The sequence below is a fragment of the Plecotus auritus genome (genome assembly GCF_963455305.1).
Source record: "Plecotus auritus genome assembly, chromosome: 2".
NCBI classification, from domain to species: domain Eukaryota; kingdom Metazoa; phylum Chordata; class Mammalia; order Chiroptera; family Vespertilionidae; genus Plecotus; species Plecotus auritus.
The window spans coordinates 32361627-32385375 of NC_137771.1; the positions used below are offsets into that span (position 1 = coordinate 32361627).

Consider the following 23749-nt stretch of genomic DNA (forward strand, 5'->3'; position numbering starts at 1 on the left):
GGTAACTGGAAATATAAAAGTGAATCAGACATTGATTGTTCTAAAGCTCAGTTTATGAATGTGAGAAACATATAAAAAGACCAAAAAATTGTGAAAGAATTATGCATGACATAGATGCACTATTTTAGCAGCACCTGAAAGGGGAAGGAAGTGACAAAGAGTGTAATTAATGTTAAAAGTGGCTCTGAGCTGCCTTCAAGGATGTGAGATGTTAGCTCTATGAAGGGGATGGGAAAGAGCATTCCAGAGGTGCCAGCTTGAGCAAAGGCACTGAACAGAGGGAGAGTGGGGCCCAGGGAACCTCCTAAGAATGCATGTTAAAGCAAAGGTAAAAGAAGAAAGTGGATAGCTACATAGCGCCAGTTGGCACACCTGGTAAGTTGTCTGGCTTCTAAAATAAAAATCTCTGACACTTCTTAAAATTTCAGAAGAGACGAAATGTAAATGACACCATATTTAGGCTTTTGCCGTTAACAGTCCCCGCTCCTCTGGACTGGCTGCTCCATGAGGGCAGGGCCATCTGCTTTGTTCACCACCCTATCCCAGGGCCTGCAACACAGCCTGGCAGAGTGGGCGCTAGAGGCTTTACAATAGCTAGTTTCCTCCATCATTCTCCCCCCTTCAGCCCTCCCCAACTCCCTCAGCAGATTGGGAAAGGGGGAAGATTGCTAGCCAGGACCGTAATCCCCAAGCTGCAAGGAGATTTACATAGGGCCGTGGGGCGCCCCACCCCACCTTAACCCTCCTCTCGGAAGGTAACGCAACGCGTGACTGCTTCGCCCGCCTCTCGCGAAGGCGCCACCTAAGGAGATGGGAAAGGAAGCAGCCGCGCCCGTCGGCTAAGGGGCAGTCCCCGCAGCCCCCAAGACGGGAAGCCCCAATCCCGCCTCCCGTGCCCCTGCAACATCCGCGACGCAGCACTCAGTCGACCCCGCCAGCGTCTGGGTCCCTGGCCAACCCCTCCCCGCGCGTCGGCGCAAAGAGGGTGGAGCGACCTGACTCCTTCAGCCAATAAAAGCAGCGGGTTCCTGGTCCGATCTCCCGCGCGGCTCGCCATTGGTCGTCATCCGAGTCTCGGCCCACCGAACCTTTGCGACCCGAGCCAATCGTGTGGCAGCGAAGCGACCCCCCCCCACACACACACACACCCTCCCACCCCCGCTCTTTAGGAGCCGGCGACGGGCGCAGGCGGGCACTGGGCGGGTGGCGGTGATCGGCGACGCGAGCCGATACCCCCTCCCCCGCGCGGCGCGCCGTCGGCCCCACCATGGAGCCCGCCGTGTCGTTGGCCGTGTGCGCGCTGCTCTTCCTGCTCTGGATCCGCGTGAAGGGGCTGGAGTTCGTGCTCATTCACCAGCGCTGGGTGTTCGTGTGTCTCTTCCTGCTGCCGCTTTCGCTCATCTTTGACATCTACTACTACGTGCGCGCCTGGGTGGTGTTCAAGCTCAGCAGCGCGCCGCGCCTCCACGAGCAGCGTGTACGGGACATCCAGAAGCAGGTGAGCACTCCCGGGCGGGCGTCCACCCCGGGCTCGAGGGATGGAGCGGTCTGCGTGCTCCGCCGGGCGCGAGGTGCGGAGTGTTCTGCGGTGCAGGGGGAGTCCAGCCCGCACGAGGAGATGACATTCCAGGGGGATTTGAACTCAGAAATGTGATGGTGGCGGCTTTCCGGGGAGAAAACGGGAGGAGTAAACAAAGGCTTGGAGAGGAAAACATTGCTTCGATGTTTATGGAGTTCCCACTATGTGCAGAGTACCTGCAGATACCAGGAGGAATATAAAGAATCATAAGATAGGGGGGTTTGGGGGGTCGAAGGGGGGGAGCAATGAGCTGGTAGCTATCCCCAGGCCGGAGCAATTTCTGAGGAGGGAGTGCTTCCAGGAAGTGGAGCTGGCTAGAGGTGTGAGCGGGTGTGAAGGAAGGCGGAGTGGGGAAGGAAAGTCAGTTTGGAGCAGGCGTCCTCAAACTACGGCCCGCGGGCCGCATGCGGCCCGCCGAGGACATTTATCCGGCCCGCCGGGTGCTGTTGCCTGTCTTGCTTAGCAGCCGACTTGTCCCGGGCCGGCAGTGCGCATAGGAAATTGTTCATAGTTTTTTTTTTTTTAAACTATAGTCTGGCCCTCCAACGGTCTGAGGGACAGTGAACTGGCCCCCTGTTTAAAAAGTTTGAGGACCCCTGGAGCTAGGTTATGGAGGCAACTTCAATTTAGAGATTACTCTGTACCACCAAGGAGCTTTTGACACATTAGAATAAAGGACCAAAGTGACAAGGTTAGTACTTAGCCAAGGTGAGGGCCTTGCAGCCTCTGGGCCGATGCTCACTCCTGGACAAGACAGTTGCCCACTTTCCAGTACCTCTGTACATCCTCCGGTGTATCAGCACCCACAGAGCCTTGTCCTGCTGCTGCTCAGAGCTGAGCTCCTTCTTGCATCCAGGGCTGACATAGCCATCCGGCCTGGGCAGGTTTTTGGCTCCCTCTGCCCTTCCTTCTGTTCCTCTCTTACTAGCGTCAGGTTGCAAAGAGCTTCTGTTTCCTGCTACCCGCCTCGCCACAGGTGTAGCAGCCTCCATGTTCTGTGTGCACCGCGCTGGGTGCTGCAAGCAAGAATGTGAAGATGGATGCTCAGAGCATTCCCACAAGGGAGAGAGAACCCGTGGGTGGAGTAGGAGAGGGCAGTGTCTGCCAGTGCTTTGCTTGGGCTGCCCTGGGTTTTGCCTGTCACAGTCATGGCTCCAGAGCCTTGCCTACCCTCCCTCCCCAGCTGTACCCCCTTTCATAGCTCTTTCCATGTGTTCGGATTCTCCATTTAACTGTTTCTCTCCCCCATCAGAGTGTGTGCTCCTGGAGGGCAGGGACTGTTAGCCAACTCACCTCTGACTCATGGGACCTGGCCCAGAACAGCCCACTGAACTCTTGTTTATTTAAACTAAACCAAAAGGGGCCCGACCAGCCTGGAGCACCACCCTGGACCTGCAGTGTCCGTACTTTCTAATCCTCACAGCAACCCTGGTAGGTCTTGTACCTATTCTACAGATGGGAAAAACTGAGGTTCAAACTAAGTCAGTGCTCAAGATGATATAGCTAGTAAATGGGGCTGGAACCAGGTCAGCTGATTTCAGAGCCTGAACTCTGACATTTTTTTCTTTCCCATCCCATCCCATCCCATCCCATCCCATTCCATCCCATCCCATCCCATTCCATTCCATTCCACCCTGTAGGTCTGGTTCTGTTGTCTCACACCTGGCATGTAATAGCTACCGAACTAGTTGCCCCTCTTCTGGGCCCTCGCCACCTCTCTCTGACATATACATAGTCACTCCCCACAGCATTGCCTCCCTGCCAAAAATCTTGGTTAGCTCCTATTCAACCAATGTTTCAGGCTTTATGGCTTCCACATCCACTTCATGCCTTGTGGCCCACCCTCCGGCTTGAACATAGCACCCTCAATCCATTACCCACACCTCTGAGCTTGCATTGTGTCCTAGGACTGCAGTGGGCAGGGGCAAGGCCTGCTTGATTATGGAATCCCTCCTGCCGATCCTTCACCCCTAGTCACAGGATCCCTTCCTCAATAACTCCCCTCTGCTCGGACACCTCTACTTCCTGTGGCACCCTGGCCTCTGATCGTAGGAAAGTTCTTCCCCATGTTGAGCTGTTTGCCCGATCAGCTTTAATGCAATCTCCTTCCCAGCTCCTGGTTGCAAGTGATAAAAACTCAGCTTAGACTGGTGAGCAAAAAAAGGGATTTTATTGACCCAGGTCCTGAAAAGTCCAGGAGTAAAACCGGCTTGGGCATGACTGGATCTAGGATCCCTCATCTCCACCTTTCCATCTAGCTGCAATCTCTTGGCTCTGCTTTCCTATGGGTTGACTTCATTCTCAGGGAGGCTGTCGCCCTATGGAGGCCCCAGCAGTTTCTGGCTTACATCCAACCAGCTTAGCAGCCCCAGTACAGTGAGAGTGCCTCTCTTGGAACCAGTCTTATTGGCGTGACTTGGGTCATAGGCCCCATCCCTGAACTGGTCACTACGGCCAGGAGAATGGACTCATATGCCTGCCGCCTGGGGCAGGGCGAGATCACCATCACCTGGGCCAAAGGAAGATGGGAGTGTTAGAAGAAAATAAAGAAGAAATGGATGGTCACAGGTTACAGGTTATAGCAATAGCTAGCCACCCTCCCCCCCCCCCGCCCCCCATCCTTGTCCATCTCAGTAGGAAGGGAGCACTTCCTCTATGTTCCTGATCACTTGTCATCTCCTGGGCCATTTATTCTCCTTGTTTTGTGCTCTGGTCACTTACAGTAGAGGTTTTGCAAAAGCTCTTCCTTCCATTGGCTTGATGGTCCTTCCCTGCCCTTTCCCTCCCCTCCAACTGATACCTGAGTTAACCCATGCAAATGCTTAGAACAGAGCTTGGCACATAACAAGCCTCGGAACATGTTAGCTGTTACTCTGTTGAATGTTAATACAAGCCCATCTGTCCTCCCAGAAGTCTGATAGTCCTGGCTGTGAATCTGGGCTCTGCCCTTCCCTGGCTGTATAACCTTGGGCACGTTATTTTGCCTCAGTGTTCTCATTTGCAAAAGATCATCCCAACCCCCTGGTGTTGTAGGAAGAATTAAATGAGACAGTGCCTGGCACGGTGCAAGCACCCAGTAAGTCGTTATCATTTGTATGGTTGCTACTATCACCATTAAAAAACCTTTCCTGCCCTAACCGGTTTGGCTCAGTGGATAGAGCATCAGCCTGTGGACTGAAAGGTCCCAGGTTCGATTCCGGTCAAGGGCATGTACCTTGGTAGCGGGCATATCCCCAGTGAGGGGTGTGCAGGAGGCAGCTGATTGATGTTTCTCTCCCATCGATGTTTCTAGCTCTCTATCCCTCTCCCTTCCTCTCTGTTAAAAAAAATCAATAAAATATATTAACAAAAAACAACAACAACAACAAAAAAAACACCTTTCCTGACCTTCCCAATTAGAGTTAATGTTCTCAAAGCACTTTGAACCTGTGTTTCAGCTTTCTTCATTCTTTCATTCTGCCTTGTGGTGTGGCAGCACCTCAGCTTTCCTGTCTGCCTCACTCACCAGGAAGATTCCAAGAGGGTAAGGCCAGTGGGCCTTCCAGGGCCTAGAAGAAGGCAAGAGCTCTGTAAATATTTGCTGACAAGGGCAGATATCCTTCCCAGCTCCCTTCCCTGAAAGCAGGGCTGCGAGTTGCTGTGGGGATGCAGGTGGAGCTAGCTCAGCCTCTGTTCCTTGGTTTCAGGTACGAGAATGGAAGGAGCAAGGCAGCAAGACCTTCATGTGCACAGGGCGCCCTGGCTGGCTCACCGTCTCGCTCCGGGTTGGGAAGTACAAGAAGACACACAAAAACATTATGATCAACCTGATGGACATTCTGGAGGTGGACACCAAGAAAGAGGTGAGAGTGGCATGGTTCCCGGGCTCTGGGAGTGGGCGGGGCACTGGCCCTGGTACAAGTGACTTGCAGCGAGATGGTTTCAGCCAAGGGCATCCCAGAATGGATAGGACTGAGAACCTTGGTCATCACAGAAGGTCCTACTGACCATTGCCAACCTCAAAAGCCTCACAGCTGTGAAAGAGGTTAGTTATAGCCCCATCTCACAGGTTGGCAAACTGAGGGTTCAAGGGGATTCTTTGATTGTCTGCAGTTCCACAGGAAGACAGATGGGGAAATCCTGGGCAGAATGAGAGACCAAGGGAACCTATTTAGCCTCTGTCGGTAAGGAGGTATGCTGGCAAACAATGGGTGTGGAAGTAGCTGGGAGGGTGGGCCTTGTCCCAGGCTTCTGGTGACCCACTTGTTAATAGCTGTAGACACATGCATACTCTTTGGCCTATCTAGTAATTCTATTCTAAAACCTGGATAAGGAAACAGGAAGTAAGCTTTAATCAAAGACAACACAGAGAAAGGTTGTATCACAGCTTGCTTGCTTTCTTCCTTTCTTTTAGTAACAGCTTCATTTCTAATCCAAGACAGCACAATATCCAATAGTAGGGAGTTATTAGATATATACACTGAGTGACCAGATTATTATGATCTCTGAATGCATAATAATCTGACCACTCAGTGTGTGTGTGTGTGTGTGTGTGTGTGTGTGTGTGTGTGTGTGTATTAGAGGCCCGGTGCATGAATTCATGCATGGGTGGGGTCTGGCTAGCCTGGCCAGGGTGAGGGGACATGGGCAGTTGGCTGGCCTGCCTGCTGGTCAAACTCCTGGTCGAGGGGACAATTTGCATATTAGCCTTTTATTATATAGGATATACACTGAGTGGCCAGATTATTATGCGTTCAGAGATCATAATAATCTGGCCACTCAGTGTATATCCACATGATGGCATTTTGTTTTGAGGCCTTGGCCAAATTCCATAATCTCCTATGCCTTTCCCCCCTAAATAGCTTTATTGAAATATACTTGATATATGATAAACTGCACATAACGTACAATTTGATAATAAATTTTGACATATATGTGTACACCTGTGAGATCATTACCACAATCAAGACAGCGAACATACCAATCACCCCAAAAGTTTCTTCTTGCCCCTCGGCAATCCCTTTTTCAGGCCCTCTCTGCCTCTTCCCTCACATCTCTAGGCAAATGATGACCTGCTTTTTGTCACTGTAAATTTGTTTACAGTTAGAGTTTTGTATAAATGGAATCATGCATTATGTACTCTTGTCTGGTTTCTTTCGCTCAGCATAATTATTTTGAGATTCATGCAAGTTAAAGCATGTATCAGAAGTACATTCTGTTTTATTGCTGAGTAGTATTCCATTGTATGAATATATCACAGCTTATCTATCCTTTCACTTATTGATGGATATTTGGGTTATTTCCAACTTTGGACTCTCATAAATAAAGTGGCTAGGAACATTATGGACACACTTTGTATGGACATATGCCTTCCTGTTTCTTGGTTAAATACCCAGGATAGGAATGGCTGGATCATATGATAGGTGTATGATGAACTTTTTAAGAAACTGCCAAATTGCTTTCTAATGTGGTTGTAGTATTTTACATAAATGTTTAATGCTGTTATAAATTTCCCCCTTGAGCCAATCCACAGATTTTGATATGTTATCTTTTCATTTTCATGCAATTCAAAATACTTTCTGGTTTCCTTTTAGATGTCTGCATTGACCCAGGGGTTATTTAGAAGTATGTTATTCCGTTTCCAAATATTGGGGAGATTTCCAGAGCTCTGTTACTCATTTCTAATTGAATTCAGTTGTTGACAGAAAACTTTGTATGATCAGAATGTTTTTCAATTTATTGAGATTTACTTTGTGGCCCAGAATATCTTGGTAAATGTTCCATGCACATTTTTGTTGTTGTTTCTTTTCTTTTGAGTTTGTCTGTTTGTTTATTTTACATTCAATATTATCTTGTATTAGTTTCAGGTGAAAGCATAGTGGTTAGATAATCATATACTTCATGCACATTTTTAAAAAATGTGTATTCTGCTGTTCTGGGTTGGTTTGTACTATAAATGTCAATTAGGTCAAGGTGGTGGATAGTGTTGTGCAAGTCTGTATCCTTACAGATTTTCTCCCTACTGATTATTGAAATAGGGCTATTGAAATCTCTGCCTGTGATTATGGATTTGTTTATATCTCTTGCAGTTTCATCAGTTTTTGCTTCATGTATTTTGAAGCTCTTATTAGGTATATAAGTGTTTAGGAATTTTATGTCCTTTTGATTAATCAACTGAGCCTTTATAATATGAAATGATCTACTTTATTCCTAGTTATATTCTTTGCTCTGAAATCTACTTCATCTGATATTAATAAAGCCATTCCGCTTTTTTTTTTTTTTTTTTTTTTTGGCTTGTGGTAGTACAGTGTATCTTTTCCATCATTTTTCTTTTAATCTATTTGGTTTTTTAAATATTTAAAATGTATTCTTATAGGCAGCATTTAGTTAGGTCTTGCTTTTTTAATCCAATCTCACAATCTGCCTTTTAATTGAGATGGTAAGACCATTTCCATTTAATGTTGATTATTGATAAAGTTTGGCTTAACTCTGTCACCTTGTTCTTTGTTTTCTACTTTTCCCGTTTTTTGGGGGGTTTTTTGTTTGTTTGTTTGTTCCCTTTTTTTTTTTCTATCTTCTTTTGGATTACCAAATAATTTTTTTTTTAAGACAGAATAGTGTTTATTGAATATTCTTTGTTGTTGTTGTTTTCAACTAATTTAAAAAATTTTTGTTTTAGTTTCAGGTGGGTTGCCAAATAATTTTTATGATTCTATTTTAGCTCTTTTGTTGGCTTATTAGCTATAACTCTTTATGTTAGCCGTAGTTGTAGGATTTATGTTATACATGTTACTTATCACAGTCTACCTTCAAATTATAACCTATTTTATGCATAGTATAAGAATCTTATTGTAATTTTATGCACTTCCATTTCTCTCCTCCCTGCTTCTGTGCTACTGTTATGTATGTTATAAAGCCCACACTACAGTATTATTTTATTTTATCATTGATTTTATTGTAAAACTTATAATCAAAATGGTATCTGCTGCTTTGCTTAGTTGTCAACTAAAAGTCATAATTCTAAGTCTCCAGCAAGTAGGCCTTATATGACAGGATAGACAAGTTGAGTATTTTTTTCTTTTCTTTTTATTATTACCTCTCATCTACTCTATTATTTTTTTATTTATTTTTTTTATTGCTTTCAGAGAGGAAGAGAGAGGGAGAGAGAGGTAGAAATATCAATGATGAGAGAGAATCATTGATCAGATGCTTCCTGCATACCCCCTCCTGGGGATCAAGCCCACAACCAGAGCATGTGCCCTGGACCGGAATCGAACCTGGGACCCTTCAGTCCACAGGCCGACGCTCTATCCACTGAGCCAAACCGGCTAGGGCTACATTATTATTTTTTAATAATCATTTATCTTTTAAATAAATTTAAATAATAAGAAAAAATCTTATATACTTACCCATATAGTTGCCATTTCTTCATTCCATTGTGTAGATTCGTGTTTCCATCTGGTTTCATTTCCTTCTGCCTGAAGGACCTCCTTTAACGTTCTTATTTGGTGATTTTGCTGGTGATGAATAGCTGTTGTATATCTGAAAACATTTATTTTGCCTTCCTTTATTTTCCAGGTTTTATTGTACTAAAATACATAATAACATAAAATTTACCATCTTAACCATTTTAAATGTATAGATCAGTGGCATTAAATATATTCATAAGGTTATGTGGCCATCACCACCATCCATTCCCATAATTCTTTTCATCTTGCAAAACTGAAACTCTATACCCATTAAATAATAACTCTCTATTCTCCCCTTCCTCCAGCCCCTGACAACCACCATTCTGCTTTCTGTCTCTATGATTTTGACTACTCTAAGTATCTCATGTAAGTGGAATCATACAGTGTTTGCCTTTTGGTGACTGGCTTAGTTCACTTAGCATCATGTCCTCAAGGTTCATCCATGTTATAGCTAGCACATTGTAGAATTCCATTCCTTCTTAAGGCTGACTAATATTCCATTGTACATATATAGCGCATGTTACTTATCCATTCATCTATCAATGGACGTTTGGTTGCTTCCTTGTTTTAGCCATAATGAATAATGGTGTTTTGCGCATGGATATACAAATGTCTTTTCAAGACCCTGCTTAATAATTCTTTTGAGTATATACCCAGAAGTGGAATTGCTGGGTCATGTGGTAATTCTATGTTTAATTTTTTGAGGAGCCACTATACTGTTTTTCATAGTAGCTGTATCATTTTACCTTCCCACCAACGGTGTGCAGGGTTTGAGTTTCTTCACATCCTCATCAACACTTGTCATTTCCTGTTTTTGTGTTTGTTTTTTTTCAGTAGCCATCCTAACGGATATGCAGTTGCCTTCATTTCTGAAAGATATTTTCACTGGGAATGGAATTCCAGCTTCACTATCCTCTTGCTTGCATTGCTTCCAACAAGAAATCTCTCTCCCTCTCTCTCCCTCTCTCTCTTCCTCTCTTTCTCTCTCTCCCTTTCTTTCTCTAAATATATTTTTATTGATTTCAGAGAGGAAGGGAGAGGGAGATAGAGATAGAAACATCAATGATAAGACTCATTGACTGGCTGCCTCCTGCATGCCCCCTACTGGGGGTAGAACCTGCAACCCGGGCATGTGCCCTGACAGGGAATCAAACCCGGGACCTCTTGGTTCATGGGATGACGCTCAATCCACTGAGCCACCACAGCCGAGCCCAACAAGAAATCTCTTATCCTTATCTTTGTTCCTCTGTATGTTACATGTCTTTTTTCCCTGCCAGCTGTTTTTAAGATTTTTCTCGTTATCACTAGTTTTGAGCAGTTTAGTTATCATATTCCCTGGTATAGTTTTCTTCATAATTCTTGTGCTTGGGATTCATTATAATTTTCATCAAATTTGAAAATTTGGGTCTTCTTTTCTTCAAATATTTTTCTGTCTGCTACCCTCTCCTCTTTGAGGACTACCATCACACATATATTAGGCCACTTGAAGTTGTTCCACAACTCACTCTGATACACTGTTGATTTTAATTTTTCCTCCTAGAGTGTTTCATTTTGAATAGTTTCTATTGCTGTGTGTTAAGTTCACTGCTCTTTTCTTCTGCATTGTCTAATTTTCTGTTAATCCCAGCCAGTGTATTTTTCATCTCAGACATTGTGGGGGTTTTTTTTTCTTTTTTACTATCTTTTTAATGTCTTTACTTAACTTTTGAACATAAGGAATACAGCAGTAATTATTTTAATGCCATCGTTTGCTAATTTTAATATCTGTCAAATCTGGATCCATTTTATCAAAACAGATTAATGAGTTTTCTCCTCACTGTGGGTTGAATTTGTCTGCCCCTTTGCAAGCCTAGTAAACTTAGATTGGCTTTTAGACATTGTGAATTTTACCTTGTTGGGTGCTGGATATTTTTGTATTCCTGTAACCCTTCTTGAGCTTTGTTCTGGGATATAGCTAAGTTACTAGGAAACAGTTTGATACTGTTGGGTCTTGATTTTTTAGGTGGGGTCAGAGCAGCATTTAAATCTAGGGATAGCTATTCCCCTCTGGGAGGCAAGACTCTTCTGAGTACTCTCCTCAACGCTGTGTGAAGCATGAGGTTTCCAATCAGCTCGTGGGAACAGATACCGTTCCCTGCACTGTTACCTGTTGTCCTTTCTGGTGGCTCTGCCCCTGGCCTCAGCCTCAGGTAATCTCCTCATGTGTATGCACTGGTCTGTACTCCGTTGAATATTCAGTGGGTACCTTTGCAGCTCTTCGGTTTTCTCTCTGTACAGTTTCCTCTCCAGTACTCTGTCCTGCAAATTCTATTCACCTCAGTCTTCTGGGCTCTCAACTCAGTCCACTGGGCCCCTGTGTTCCCCCTCTCTCCGCTCCCCATCTCAGCGATCATTAACTTCATTGCCTGATGCCCACTATGTTGAAAACTCTTGTTTTATATATTTTGTCCATTCTTTGTTTTCAGGCAGCAAGGTAAATCTGGTTCCTTTTTGTTCCATCTCGGCTGAAGTCCACATGATGGCATATTAATGTGCCCACTAAAAATCACGTTTTCCGAGAGTTTTTAATAACGACAGACAATAGTTATCATATTGTGTTAAATTTTAAAAGTAAGATCAGAATGTGTGTGTTTGTATTTGTATGTGTATGCACTATATTAAAACATACAAAATAGCAATATAAACATGTGTGGAAAAAGACTGAAAAGACACACACTCCGGTATTAGCATTGATATGGATGACTTTTATTTTCTTCGTGTATGACCTTCCAAATCTATAATCTAGAAGGAAAATAAACTGAGTGTTAAGTGTGAAGATATTTGAAAGGATAAGATTAAACCATAGCAAACCCAAAGCCAGAAACCCCATTCACTGGAAGGAAAGAGACTGTGAAGGCTGAGTAGGCATGTCCGCATCGGTTGTTTGGGACGGTTTGAAGGACACTTTCTGCATGCAGAAGCCCCTGTTAGGCCTGGCAGCCTCCGTGTGACTCAGGGTTTCTCTTCTTGTGTCAACAGATTGTCCGTGTGGAACCCTTGGTGACTATGGGTCAGGTGACCGCTCTGCTGACCTCCATTGGCTGGACCCTGCCTGTGTTGCCCGAGCTCGATGATCTCACAGTGGGTGAGGACTCAGATGGTGTTAGGATCAGAGCTAAGGCACCTTGGCCCCCCTTCCCTGCAGTGCAGGAGTCTCCACTGTTCCATCTGTGACAGAAGTTCCCCCCAGTTCCAGAGGCTCCCTGCCAGACATTTAATTTCTGAACAGCTCAAATGATCGGGCAGCACTTCTCAATCTCTGGCTCGAATCTGCTTCCCTGTGACATATCCACGGCTCCAACTCTGCCCTGTGGAGCACACAGAATATGTCTAGTCTCTTTCCTTCTGGAGGACTTGGGGTCCCCAAAGCCTTCTCTTCTCCGGGGGACACACCTTCAGTCCCTTTAACTGTTCCCATGGGACACAGCTTCCTGCCACCCAAACAACCCCCCTTTTTATTAAGGTCCCTATGAAAATGAATGCACACAGGTTTGTAGGTTGGGTCTGGCTAGAGGTGAGGGTGTGCATGCCCTTGACAGGGTCTCTTATCTGTCCCCTTCCTCTGAACAAGCCCTCACCCTCCCATCTAAGCCCTCCCTTCTCTCTCCCGCTCTCCAGATTCACAGACATGGGAAATCTCCCCTAAGTGGACAGCCCGTTCTTCCAGCCCTGTCATATCATTGTGCTATGAGCTCCCCAGCTCCAGTGAAGAGCCCTTTACCCAATCCCTGCCTCCCCTCACACCCTACACCCCGCAGCTCCTCCTGGCTAACAAGTGTGTCTCTACAGGGGGCTTGATCATGGGCACGGGCATCGAGTCATCGTCCCACAAGTACGGCCTGTTCCAGCACATCTGCACCGCCTATGAGCTGGTCCTGGCGGATGGCAGCTTTGTGCGATGCACCCCGGTGAGTTCAGAGTCCGATGCCCCACCTGCCTGCCCTGGGCATCCAGGAGCCTGGCACTGGGGAGGTGGCGCCTTGGGGGTGCTTCATCTCAAATACCGTTGTTCAGTCTGGGTCTGTATTCAAAACAACAACCGAGATTTAAATAGCCCCTTTATGTGCTCAGACACTGTTTAAATGCTTTACATATATTAAGGCTTTTAATCCTTCAACAACTTTATGGGTTAAGTATATTATTAGCCACATTTTTACAGACAGGAAAGTAAGCATAGAGAGGTTAATAAATTTACTCCAGGTCACAGCTAGTAAATCGCACAGAGCTGGATTCAAATCTAGGTTATTGAGCTCCCAGATCAATGTCCTTAGCCGTCCATTACACTATACCACTTCTGTAGGGAAGTCGGGCCTCGGTATCAAAGCTCCGTGTCAGATGCTGTGGGAGGTAACTAAAAGCGGTAAGAGGGGTTGTTTTGGAGAAATAAAAAAAATAATTTACTGCCCAAAGTGGGATACAGATGTTAGAGCATTTATCCCAAGGAGTAGGACAGGATTGAACCTTAGAGAAACTCAGATCTTCCGGGCATATCTAAGGGGCTCCTGGGTGGGGGGGCAGTGCGAGCCTTTAGAAGTGGGTGTTTTAGGGAGCCTCTGGAGTCGGCCTCACAGAAGAGTCCAGGGCAGGATCCCCAGCTTAGGAGCTCAGGTCTTGGACAAGAGCGACCCCTTTCACATCAGTTTAGTCCATTTCCCTTAACAGATGGGCCCTGCCTTCTGACCTATTTATTACCAGCACAGAGAAGAGACAGACATTCGTGAGTCACCCTCTCTGAGGCCCAGGTTCCCGTCTGACAGATGCACTGTCAGGAGAAAGCAGCACGCGGCAGACGCCTGGGTATTGCTGCTGTGATCTGACTGTGGGATTAACGGGTGGCCCAGGTGGGGACCGTTGCCCACTTCGGCTGTTCCAGAGGCTTCAGCCAGCCTCTTGCAGAGCTTCCCTGCTCCAGCCCCTGCCCCACCGGCTATACGGAAGGTGGTAGAGCCCTGACAAAGCTGGACTTTTTCAAAAGGCACTTTATTAGAATCAAAGAATCAGGTTAGAATGGCCAGCTGAAAAGTCACTTGTCTGTCTCTAAGGCAGTTGCCCAAACAAAAAAATGATGATGTTAGGAAGCAGATTTGGGGAAGCAGATGAGGCTTTGCAGGGAGAACGCTGAATCACTGGATTGGGAGTTGGGTGGCATCTCAGCCTCACAGTGGGGAGGCTTGGGTGGGCTGTGACCTTTGACACATTTTCCTTATCTATTTGACTGGAGTGTTAATGCTCTCTCTAGGCTGTGGGGGGAGTCCATAGCTAATGGACTGGGAAAGGCTTTGTAAATGTGGATAATGGCCCAGAAGGAAGGCATTTTAATGTTTCCCTGGTGACCATGACCCTCAGTAAGGGTTCTGCTCTTTGTTTAACCTGCGTTGGCCCTTGGCCCCCCGTTTTGGGTCTTTGGGCAGTGCTGGTCCTGGCTTCTTCCTGGGTAGCCTGTGGTCTGGGGGCTGTGCCTAGTGGAGGAGGGAGGAGGCACTCTCTGTGAGCACCCCCCGACAGGGCCGTGTCAGGCCAAGGTCATACTGAGGCTGCAGAGGGAAAGCTGAGGCCAGAAAGCACAGTTTGTGAAGTGCCTGTGGGTTTACACAAGATGGTGACAGAACAGGAGTTCGTTCAGGCCGGGTTCTTTGTGTTCCTGCTGACAACGTGCTGTGATGTGGGGCCCAGGCTAAAAGTCTCAGCATGTGTTAACTCTGCTCACAGTCAGAAAACTCAGACCTGTTCTACGCTGTGCCCTGGTCGTGTGGGACCCTGGGCTTCCTGGTCGCCGCCGAGATTCGCATCATTCCCGCCAAGAAGTACGTCAAGCTGCGGTTTGAGCCTGTGCGGGGCCTGGAGGAGATCTGTGACAAGTTCAAGCACGCGTCCCAGCAGCAGGAGAACCACTTTGTGGAAGGGCTGCTCTACTCCCTGGATGAAGCTGTCATCATGACAGGGGTCATGACAGACGAGGTGGAGCCCAGCAAGGTAGGCCAGGGCATCAGCTGCTGCGGGCCAGGCCTGGGAGGATGCGGCCTGGGTGGGCTGGGACTGACCCTGAGAGCCACGCTGACCCTCACAGCCACCCTCTTCAAGGCTGCAATCTGGGTCAGCACACCTGGGGTTCGGGCAACAGGATCTGTAGTCAGAGCTGTCGGAGGCAGTGACCGAAGCTTCTGTTCCTCTGCCCTTACCAACTGCCACATATGTGCATGTCTCTTGCTAAGTGTGAGCTTTGATCCCCACAGCAACCCCATTTTATAGATGAGGAAACCGAGTTCTAAGAGGTCATATAAACTGCCACAAGATGGCAAAGCCACAATTTAGTAATTGATTGGATGCCTCCGAATCCAAATGGATACTTCTTCAACTTGCTGTATAATTTTTAATAGCAGTGTTTTATAAGAGTTTTTATGAGTTTTATTAGGAGAGACTTGGAAAGTGTAAGCAAGTAGGAAAGAACAGTCTCTACCTATAACCATGACCCAAAGCCAGCTGTTGCTAATGTGCTTGGTATATTTATTTCCTCTCTTTTTGGTTCATAGACTTTTTTTTTTTTTAAGTTTTTAAACTACAAAAATAGTATAGCAGCCCTGGCCAGTTTGGTTCTGTGGATAGAACATCGGCCCACAGACTGAAGGATGGTAGGTTCGATTCCAGTCAAGTACCTCAGTTGCAGGCTTGATCCCCAGCCCCGGTGGGGAGGCGACCAATCGATGTGTCTCTCTCACATCGATGTTTCTCTCTGTCTCTCCCCATCCCTTCCACTCCTCAGGTGGGGATTAACTAAGTAAAAAAATAATAATATAACAATGTTGAAATATATAAAGAAAAAATTAAAATATGTCTCTTCACCCTCAGGCACACAGCCATTTGTGACAGTTTGTTGTGTGTTCTTTAGGGCCTATTTCTTTGTGTGTGTGTGTGTACGTGTGTACGTGTACATGCCCTCATTTTATTCCATAGGATCCCCTTGTTGCATGTAAATATTGACCTGCCTCACTGCTGACTGATGAGTATTTATATTGCTTAAAATGTTTTGTTCTTAAAAATAAGGTTGCACTGAAGATTCTCTTACATCTGTCCTTGGCCTCTTGTATAAGCACTTCTGTAGAATCGAGTCCAGAAAGTGGAGTTTCTGACCCCAGGGGTTGAGCATGTTATGATAACTACGACCAAACAGCCCTTCAGAACGGCAGCACCCGGTCCACTCCCAGCAGCGGTCCGTGAGCATGCCTTTCCCTCCCTCCTGCCAACACTGGGTAGTATCGCCCTTTCATTTTGGCCAATCTGGTAGGGTTAAAAATAGTATCTCGTTTTGGTTTGCAGCCCCCAGGTCATTTGTGAGGTTGAACATCTCTTTGCACACACAGTTTTTCGGTTTTGTTTGTCTTCTGCTGTGATCACCTGTTCAAATGTGTTTTCCTTGTCTAGTGTGATAAGCATTTCCCCGTGCTTTTACATTGCCTTCAAAAATAGTCATATTTAATGTCTATGGAACGTTGCCTGAGTGAATGCCCTGTCGTTTACTAAACCCCTGCCCCACAGTTGCAAATTTAAGCTGCTCCCAGTTTTTCACATTTAAATTAATGTAGCTATGAACATCTTTCGTTTATAATTTAAACACTGTCTTAAAGTAGAATTAGTAGATTGAGGGATAGGCACTCTTAAGGTGCTTGATTGACACCTATATATACTTAAAACATTTTAAAATTGGAAGAGACTCAAAAACCATTTGGTACAATTCTCTCCAAATAAGGAAATGAGGCCCGGGGGGAAAGAGACTCCTCTGAGGACACACACCTAGCACAGGGCAGATAGTAATTTGGGTCTCTGACTCCTGCTTCAGTATCCCTTCCCCTCCATGTCAGCTTCTAGAATTTAGCCTCATCCACACATACTGATTGAGCACCATTCCTCGTGGGACACTGGTGAGCACTGACGGTGGAGAGCTGGACCAGGCATGGAAACACCAGACACGGAGCCCACGTGGCCTGGTGCTTCCTAGGCCAAGCCCCGTCTAGTTCAGAGGTTGTCCAGCTTCTCTGAAGCTTTCCTTAGAGGCTGCCAGTGGTGAGAAGCTGAGGGAGGGGCCATGGGGAACCCCACCCCCACTGTTATCAGTTCTTCCGTCATCTGTTTGATGTGTTAAAGGCCACCTAAGCTTACAATTGGGCAGAGGGGTTTGTACAACTTTTAAACTGTTTGAGCACCATGACCCTTTTTCCCAAGGAGAAGACCGAGACCTTACCCAGAGGCCCGTCTAGTGTCCTTGACAGAGGGACTGGGGCCCCAGGCCACAGCCTTGGGCAGAGTGTCCTGTGAGCGAGACCTTGAAGCCCAGTGGGGAGAGGGCTGGGAGGGGAGAGTGAGAGATGCCATCAGATGTGTGGACATTTCCTTTGAGGAACATTTCTTCCAAATATTCCTGTGTGGGAGGCTGCTCAAGAATGTGTCCCTGTGTGCCAGGTACTGCGATAGGCCGCTGCAGACGCTGTGCCGTGGCAGTCTCACTGGGGCCCTGGGAGGAGGCAGCCCGCCTCCTCTTCACAGGGGAGGCCATAGACAGGAGCGGCTTATCTAAGTGCAGGGTTGGAACTGGAACTCCGGTGGCCACCTGGCTGCCCCAGCTGTGTGCCCTGGGAGAGGTGGGTAATCTGGCTTCTCTGGTACAAGGGGTTCCTGATGTGTCCGTCGAAGAGCACCTGTCTCCAGGTCCCCACAAGTCTCGATTTCATTATGCAGCTGGAGCCACTGCAGGAGTGTGGCCAGGGCCCTCAGGGGGTTAGCTCAGGTTACTATGTGCCCGTGGGGCTTCAATCTCCTTTCCATCAGCAGGCAGAGGCCAGCGCATGGTGTCCTCCCACACTATCCTCTCAGAAACAGTTGGACAAACAGGCCCTGTCACCCAGTTTCCTGGTATGTCGTGGCTCCGGTTTCCTCCCTGCAAGGTGGCCTACCAGCAAATTGGCCAGCAAGAGGGGGTGGCACCCAGATAACAGCCACCACAGGGTTGACTGGCTCCAAGGTAAAGGGGGTTGGCAAGTGGATGTGGGAGTGGAAGGCCAATGGGACCAGGAACTGAATACTGTGCCCCCCGCGGTGGTCAAGCACCTACATTGCCTTTTAGTCTTCCAATCACCCCAGGGAGTCATAATGCCTCCAGTTTGCCTGCATAGAAAAGGAGGCTCAGAGAGGCTAAGTCACCTGCCTAGGGTCGCCTAGTGTGTTGGGTAGGAGTGTGTGCAGAATGGTCCCATTTTATAAATCTATGTAGGTACATAGAAACTAAAACCTAACGAATGCACTTTAGGTTTAGTAGGCTACAGGGATGAGGCTACAGAGCTGTCTTCCCAAGTCATATATTTCTTCAGTGTTTCAAATTTTCATAGGGTGTATGTTGCTTTTAGAATCAGGAAAGAAACTAATAGCTTTTTGTTTTGTTTTGACCATGTCCACATTCCAGAGTCCACTATTCAAGGTTCTTGGTCTTGTTGTGTAACATGAGGTGCGTCCTTGGGCTGCTTCTGGGCAGCCTTGTGGCCTTGGGCAATCTGTTCGACCTTGAAGATTCTCAGTCCCATGCATGAAACAGGGACAGACCCGCCCTGCAAGGCCGTGAAGAAGATAAGGAATAGACTCGTTAGTGCCGGTGACACTGCCTAGATCATGGCTACTCTGGGGCTGGCTCACTTCTCACCTCTGCGCCTGCCTGTCCCTCCCTGATAGTCCCCTGGCAACTTCCTCTCCTAAGTGGCCTCCACTCTCTATTCCTACCCTTTGCCGAGCACACCCAGCTGGGTGTGATCATACCTGCCCCATAAAACTGGGTGCCGCTCTCATCCCCGAGAAGCTGGTCTGTGTGAGGCCTGAGCATCTGCAGTGTGTGTGTGTGTGTGTGTGTGTGTGTGTGTGTGTGTGTGTGTGTGTATCATTTTCAATAGGCACCAAAGAAACTTCCAGAGAGCATATATATATATTTTTGTTGTTTTTTGTGGGGTTTTTTTTTTGTTAATCCTCACTGGAGGATATTTTTTCCATTGATTTTAGAGTGTGGAAAGGAGGGGTGGAGAGAGAAAGAGAAACATTGATGTGAGAGAGCCACATCAATTGGTTGCCTCTCACAGACACCCCGACCAAGTTGGAGAACCTGCAACCCAAGAATTGAACCCGCAACCTCTCAGTGTGCAGGCTGATGCTCTAGCCACTGAACAATGCTGGCCAGGCCAGAGCATATATTTTTAATACCATTTTACTGTGAAGAAATAGGCTGAGAGAGTGGCCCGCCCACGGTCACACAGCTGGTGGGTGACGAGCCTGTGCTCTTTCGGGGTGCCACCCCACTGCTCTCCACTAGCATCTGCCCAGAATTCATCTCACCGATGAGGAAGCTGGGGTCCAGATAAGCTAGGGCACACAGAAGATGAAGTCTTGAACCATTTAGGACTGAAGGAACCATCAGCTAAACAGACCATGTAGGCCTTGGGGCCACAAGGACGGGTGCTGGAGAAACACGTTGGTTTACTCTGTGAGCTCCCCCCATTGATGGTCTGCTGGGGCCAGCGCTGTGCTCAGGGTCGCGGGGCTTGGTCTCCAGTGACAGGGAAAGGCCGAGGTTAATTAGTGCTCTTGGCCCTGGGAGCCAGCGAGGAGATGACCCATACTCAGTGTTTGTGCCAACACCCGCCTGGTGGGAGGCAGGGAGAGAGGGAGGGATTCACCGGCATGGAGCATTGGCTTATGAGAGATGCTGGTAAACATTTGCACTTTGATTTTCTCATTGAGAAGGAGCAGCAGATGAGGTCGGGTCACCAAGCTCACTAGACTGTCAGAAACCAGCTGTTGGGCCTGGGCACACCACTTACCCTCTGAGCTTCTGCCCGCTCTGCTAGCAATTCCCGCTGTGCTTAACCTTGCCAGGCTGTCAAGAGTCTCAAAGGCGATAATAGACATGAAAGAGCTTTGAAAAGGCCAGGAGTGCTGAACAGAAGCCGGGTATCACTGTTACGCTCTGATGGCCCTTGGTGCTTGTCTGTGGGCTGACACAAAGCCCTCTGTCATTTCAGCTGAATAGCATTGGCAATTACTACAAGCCCTGGTTCTTCAAGCACGTGGAGAACTACCTGAAGACAAACCGAGAGGGCCTGGAATACATCCCCTTGAGACACTACTACCACCGGCACACGCGCAGCATCTTCTGGGAGCTCCAGGTGAGGCTCGGGTTTCCCAGGTCCTGGCTCCTCCCACCCTGCTGGGCAGGGAACCAGGGTAGTTAACATTGTAGCCACACTCTCTCCCTCAGGGGAAAAGCGTGGCTTTGTCCTGGGGAATTGGAACACCCTCTTACACAGCAAAACAGTCGCTTCTTTCTGAGGGTTCGGACCATCTTCACTTAAAGCTACAGGCTGTCACTGAGCACCTGAGAACGGGGCGCTGGGTGGGGAATTTGGGAAACACTGACCTGTTCCGTCGTTGAGGAGTTGTAGCCTCGCCAAGCAGACAAACATCACCTTGTAAAGAGGAAGTGGCCAGTCTAGGGTTGGAGGTAGCCTAAGCTTGGCCCTGACAGGTGAGCAAGAATTTGCTGTTGTGCGAGGAGGGGTGGGGAGCAGGAACATGTTACATAAGGGCCCCAGGGAAGGCCTCTCAGGAGATGACTTATGAGCAGGGACCTGAACGTCTAGGACAGGCCATGCAGAGCTCTGGGAGAGAGCGCGCCAGGCAAAGAAAGTGTGAGCACAGGTCCTAAGGGGCTGCATGCGTGTTTTTCCTTTTTGCTTTTAATTGAAGTGAAATCATATAAAATTAACCATTTAAAATTATACAATTTACATAAATAAAATTATACAGTGTAGTGGTATTTAGTACATTCATGATATTGTGCAACCATCACCTCTGTCTAGTTCCAAAACATTTTACCACCCAAAAAGAAATCCAGTACCCATTAATTAGATGCTTCCCTTTCTCCCTTTCCCTAGCCTCTCCCAACCGTCACTCTGTTCTGTCCCTATAAATTACCTGTTTTAGACTATTTCATATAAATGGAATTATACAATATGTAGCTTTTTGTGACCTGCTGCTTTCACTTAGCATGATGTTTTCAAGGTCCATCCATGTTGTAGCATGTATCAGTACTCATTCCTTTTCATTGCTGGCTAACACTCCATTGTATGGGTAGACCACGTTCATCTGTGGTTGGATGTTTGGATTGTTTCCACCTATTGGCATTGTGAATAATGCTATGAACATTCACAGACAAGTATTTGTTTGAGTACTAGGTTTCCATGCTTTGGGGTGTATGCCTATGGGTGGAATTGCTGATTCATAGGGTAACTTTGTGTCTAACTTACTGCAGAACTGCCAAGCTTTTTTCCACAGTGGCTGAGCCACTTCACACTCCCGGCAGCAGTGTTCGCTTTCTCTACCTTCTCACCACACTTGTTATTTTCTGGGTTTTGATTATAGCCATCCATCCTAGTGGGTATGAAGTGGAATCTCATGGTAATTTTGATTTGCACTTTCCTAATGACGGATGATGTTTCACATTCTTATTGGCCATTTGCTTATTTTTTGGAGAAGTGTCTATTCAGTTCCTTTGCCCATTTTTATTTGGGTTATCTTTGTTGCTGAGTTGTAAGAGTTTATATATTCTGAATACTAGACCCTTACTATACCAGATAGATGACTTATAAGTATTTTCTCCCATTCTACAGGTCGACTTCTCGCTTTCTTGTTAATATCTTTTAATACACAAAAGTTTGTAGTTTTGATGAAGTCCAGTGTATCTATTTTTCATTACTTGTGCTTTTAGTGTCATATCTAAGAATCCATTGCTAAATCCAAGGTCATGAAGATTGATCCCTATGTTTTCTTATAAGAGCTTACAGCTTTAGCTCTTAAATTTAGGTTATTGATTTATTTTAAGTTTTTTATATTTATTTTTAAATATATTTTTATTGATTTCAGAGAGGAAGGGAGAGGGATAGAGAGATAGAAACATCACTGAGAAAAAAACATCATCCATTGGCTGCCTCCTGCACACACCACACTTGGGATCAAGCCCACAACCTGGGCATGTGCCCTGACCGGGAATCGAACCAGGACCTCAACCAGTTAGCCACACTGGCCGGGCAAAGTTCAGTTTTGTATATGGTGGAAGATATATGGGTATCTAGTTGTCACAGCGGGTTGCATGCTTTTAAAAAGCAGCAAGAAAGCCCCTGAGCTAGAACCCTGGTGGAAAATGAGGTCACACAACAGCCAGAGCCTAGATCATGCATGTCTTCATAGGTGAGGGAAGGACGTTATATTTTACTACAAGTATGATAGGAAACTGGCGGAGGGTTTTGCTTAGAAAAGTGCTTTGACCTGATTGTTGTTTTAAAAGAATAACTTTGACAAGTAGATGGGGAGGAAGCGTGACAAGAGTGGAAGAGTAGAAGAAAGATTTCTGTGGTCCGGGGTGGTAGCATGGGAGGAGGAAAAATATGTCAGATTGGGAGAGTCTGCAAAGGTGGGGCTAACCCCTTCGGGACAGATTGGCCATGAGTGTGATTCCAAGGTTAGAGGCCCAAGCCACTGGGAGGCTGGAGGTGCCATTTACTGCCATGGGCAACACAGGGAGAGGTAGGACAGCGAGTGGCAGCTGGCTCCACGTCAGGGCTAACTAGCTGCATAATTTTCAGGACCAAGTGTAACAAGCAGGAAAAAAGTGCCGTCAAAGGTTTTAAATTATGTTTCTTCCTTTCTCCCATGGTCTCTCTCTTATCATAAATATTTGCTATTTCATGTTATTTTAAGTAAATAAAAGTTAAACATTTAAATCCCATTTCCCTTCTTGATGACATTCACATTCTACTAACACCTCACCTTAGCGACTGGTGAGGAAGGAAGGACTGAAAAGCAAAGGGGCCCTGGGCAGCCTGTCTTTCCCTCCCGCTGCTGTCCTCATGTTCAGCAGTGTACGTGGTTGGCTAATGCAGGGAAGCAAGGACAGGTAGATAGGTTGTTCATGTTTCTTGAATGCCATTGTCACAGGGCCTGCCTCTGGGGTTGGGATCTTGGGTCAGGCTGGGCCCACTGGACCGGTACCTGTGGTGGGGCCTGCAGCCCAGTAGAGCAAGGAGGCCAGTAGGGGATGGACACAGGTAAAAGCCAAGGGCAGCTGGGAGGCTGAGGCCATGGAGGGAAGAGACTGTGATGAGGGTCCCTGCAGAGACTGACCTTGGTGTGCTGGCGGGACAGGACCAGGAGTGAAGCCAGGGGCATGGGACCCAGGGTCATACGAGGTAGAAGGACGGATAAGGGCTAGACAGAGGCAGGAAAGAAGGGCAGGGCACAGTGTTTAAACTTGAACTTTGTGAGGTTGAGACTTTGGAAAAGGAGTGGTTCCAGCTGATAACTTTTGGCTAACAATGGACTGTTTTTAGGGGGGGAAATATAAATGGTTTTTAAACATAAAAAAGATGATGCAGTCTCACTCAGAACTAAAGGCAGGCGAAACAAGACTACAGGTCTCACATTTTCTGCCTCTCTGAATGAGAGATGCCAAAGTTTGATAACACGCGTGCTGGCCAGGGTGTGGGAAACTGCGTCTCCTACATTGTCGGGGAGAGTATAAAATGGTGCACGCTCTTAAAATAGAACCCATTAAAATTGCATACACTGTCTGAAGCAGAATTTTCCACTTCTAGGAACT

General features: G+C 46.9%; 1 protein-coding gene across 1 annotated transcript in view; it reads left to right on the forward strand.

Annotated features, from left to right (window-relative positions):
* The first annotated feature begins 1160 nt into the window (after positions 1–1160).
* The window catches only part of DHCR24 (24-dehydrocholesterol reductase), a 28661-nt gene continuing 6072 nt past the window's right edge, over positions 1161–23749 (forward strand). The window contains exons 1-6 of the mRNA XM_080655148.1: positions 1161–1498; positions 5266–5421; positions 12046–12151; positions 12856–12974; positions 14776–15039; positions 20118–20261. Of these exons, the coding sequence (XP_080511274.1) occupies positions 1268–1498; positions 5266–5421; positions 12046–12151; positions 12856–12974; positions 14776–15039; positions 20118–20261 (1020 nt within the window). The 5' untranslated portion in view covers positions 1161–1267. The remainder of the gene's footprint in view (positions 1499–5265; positions 5422–12045; positions 12152–12855; positions 12975–14775; positions 15040–20117; positions 20262–23749) is intronic.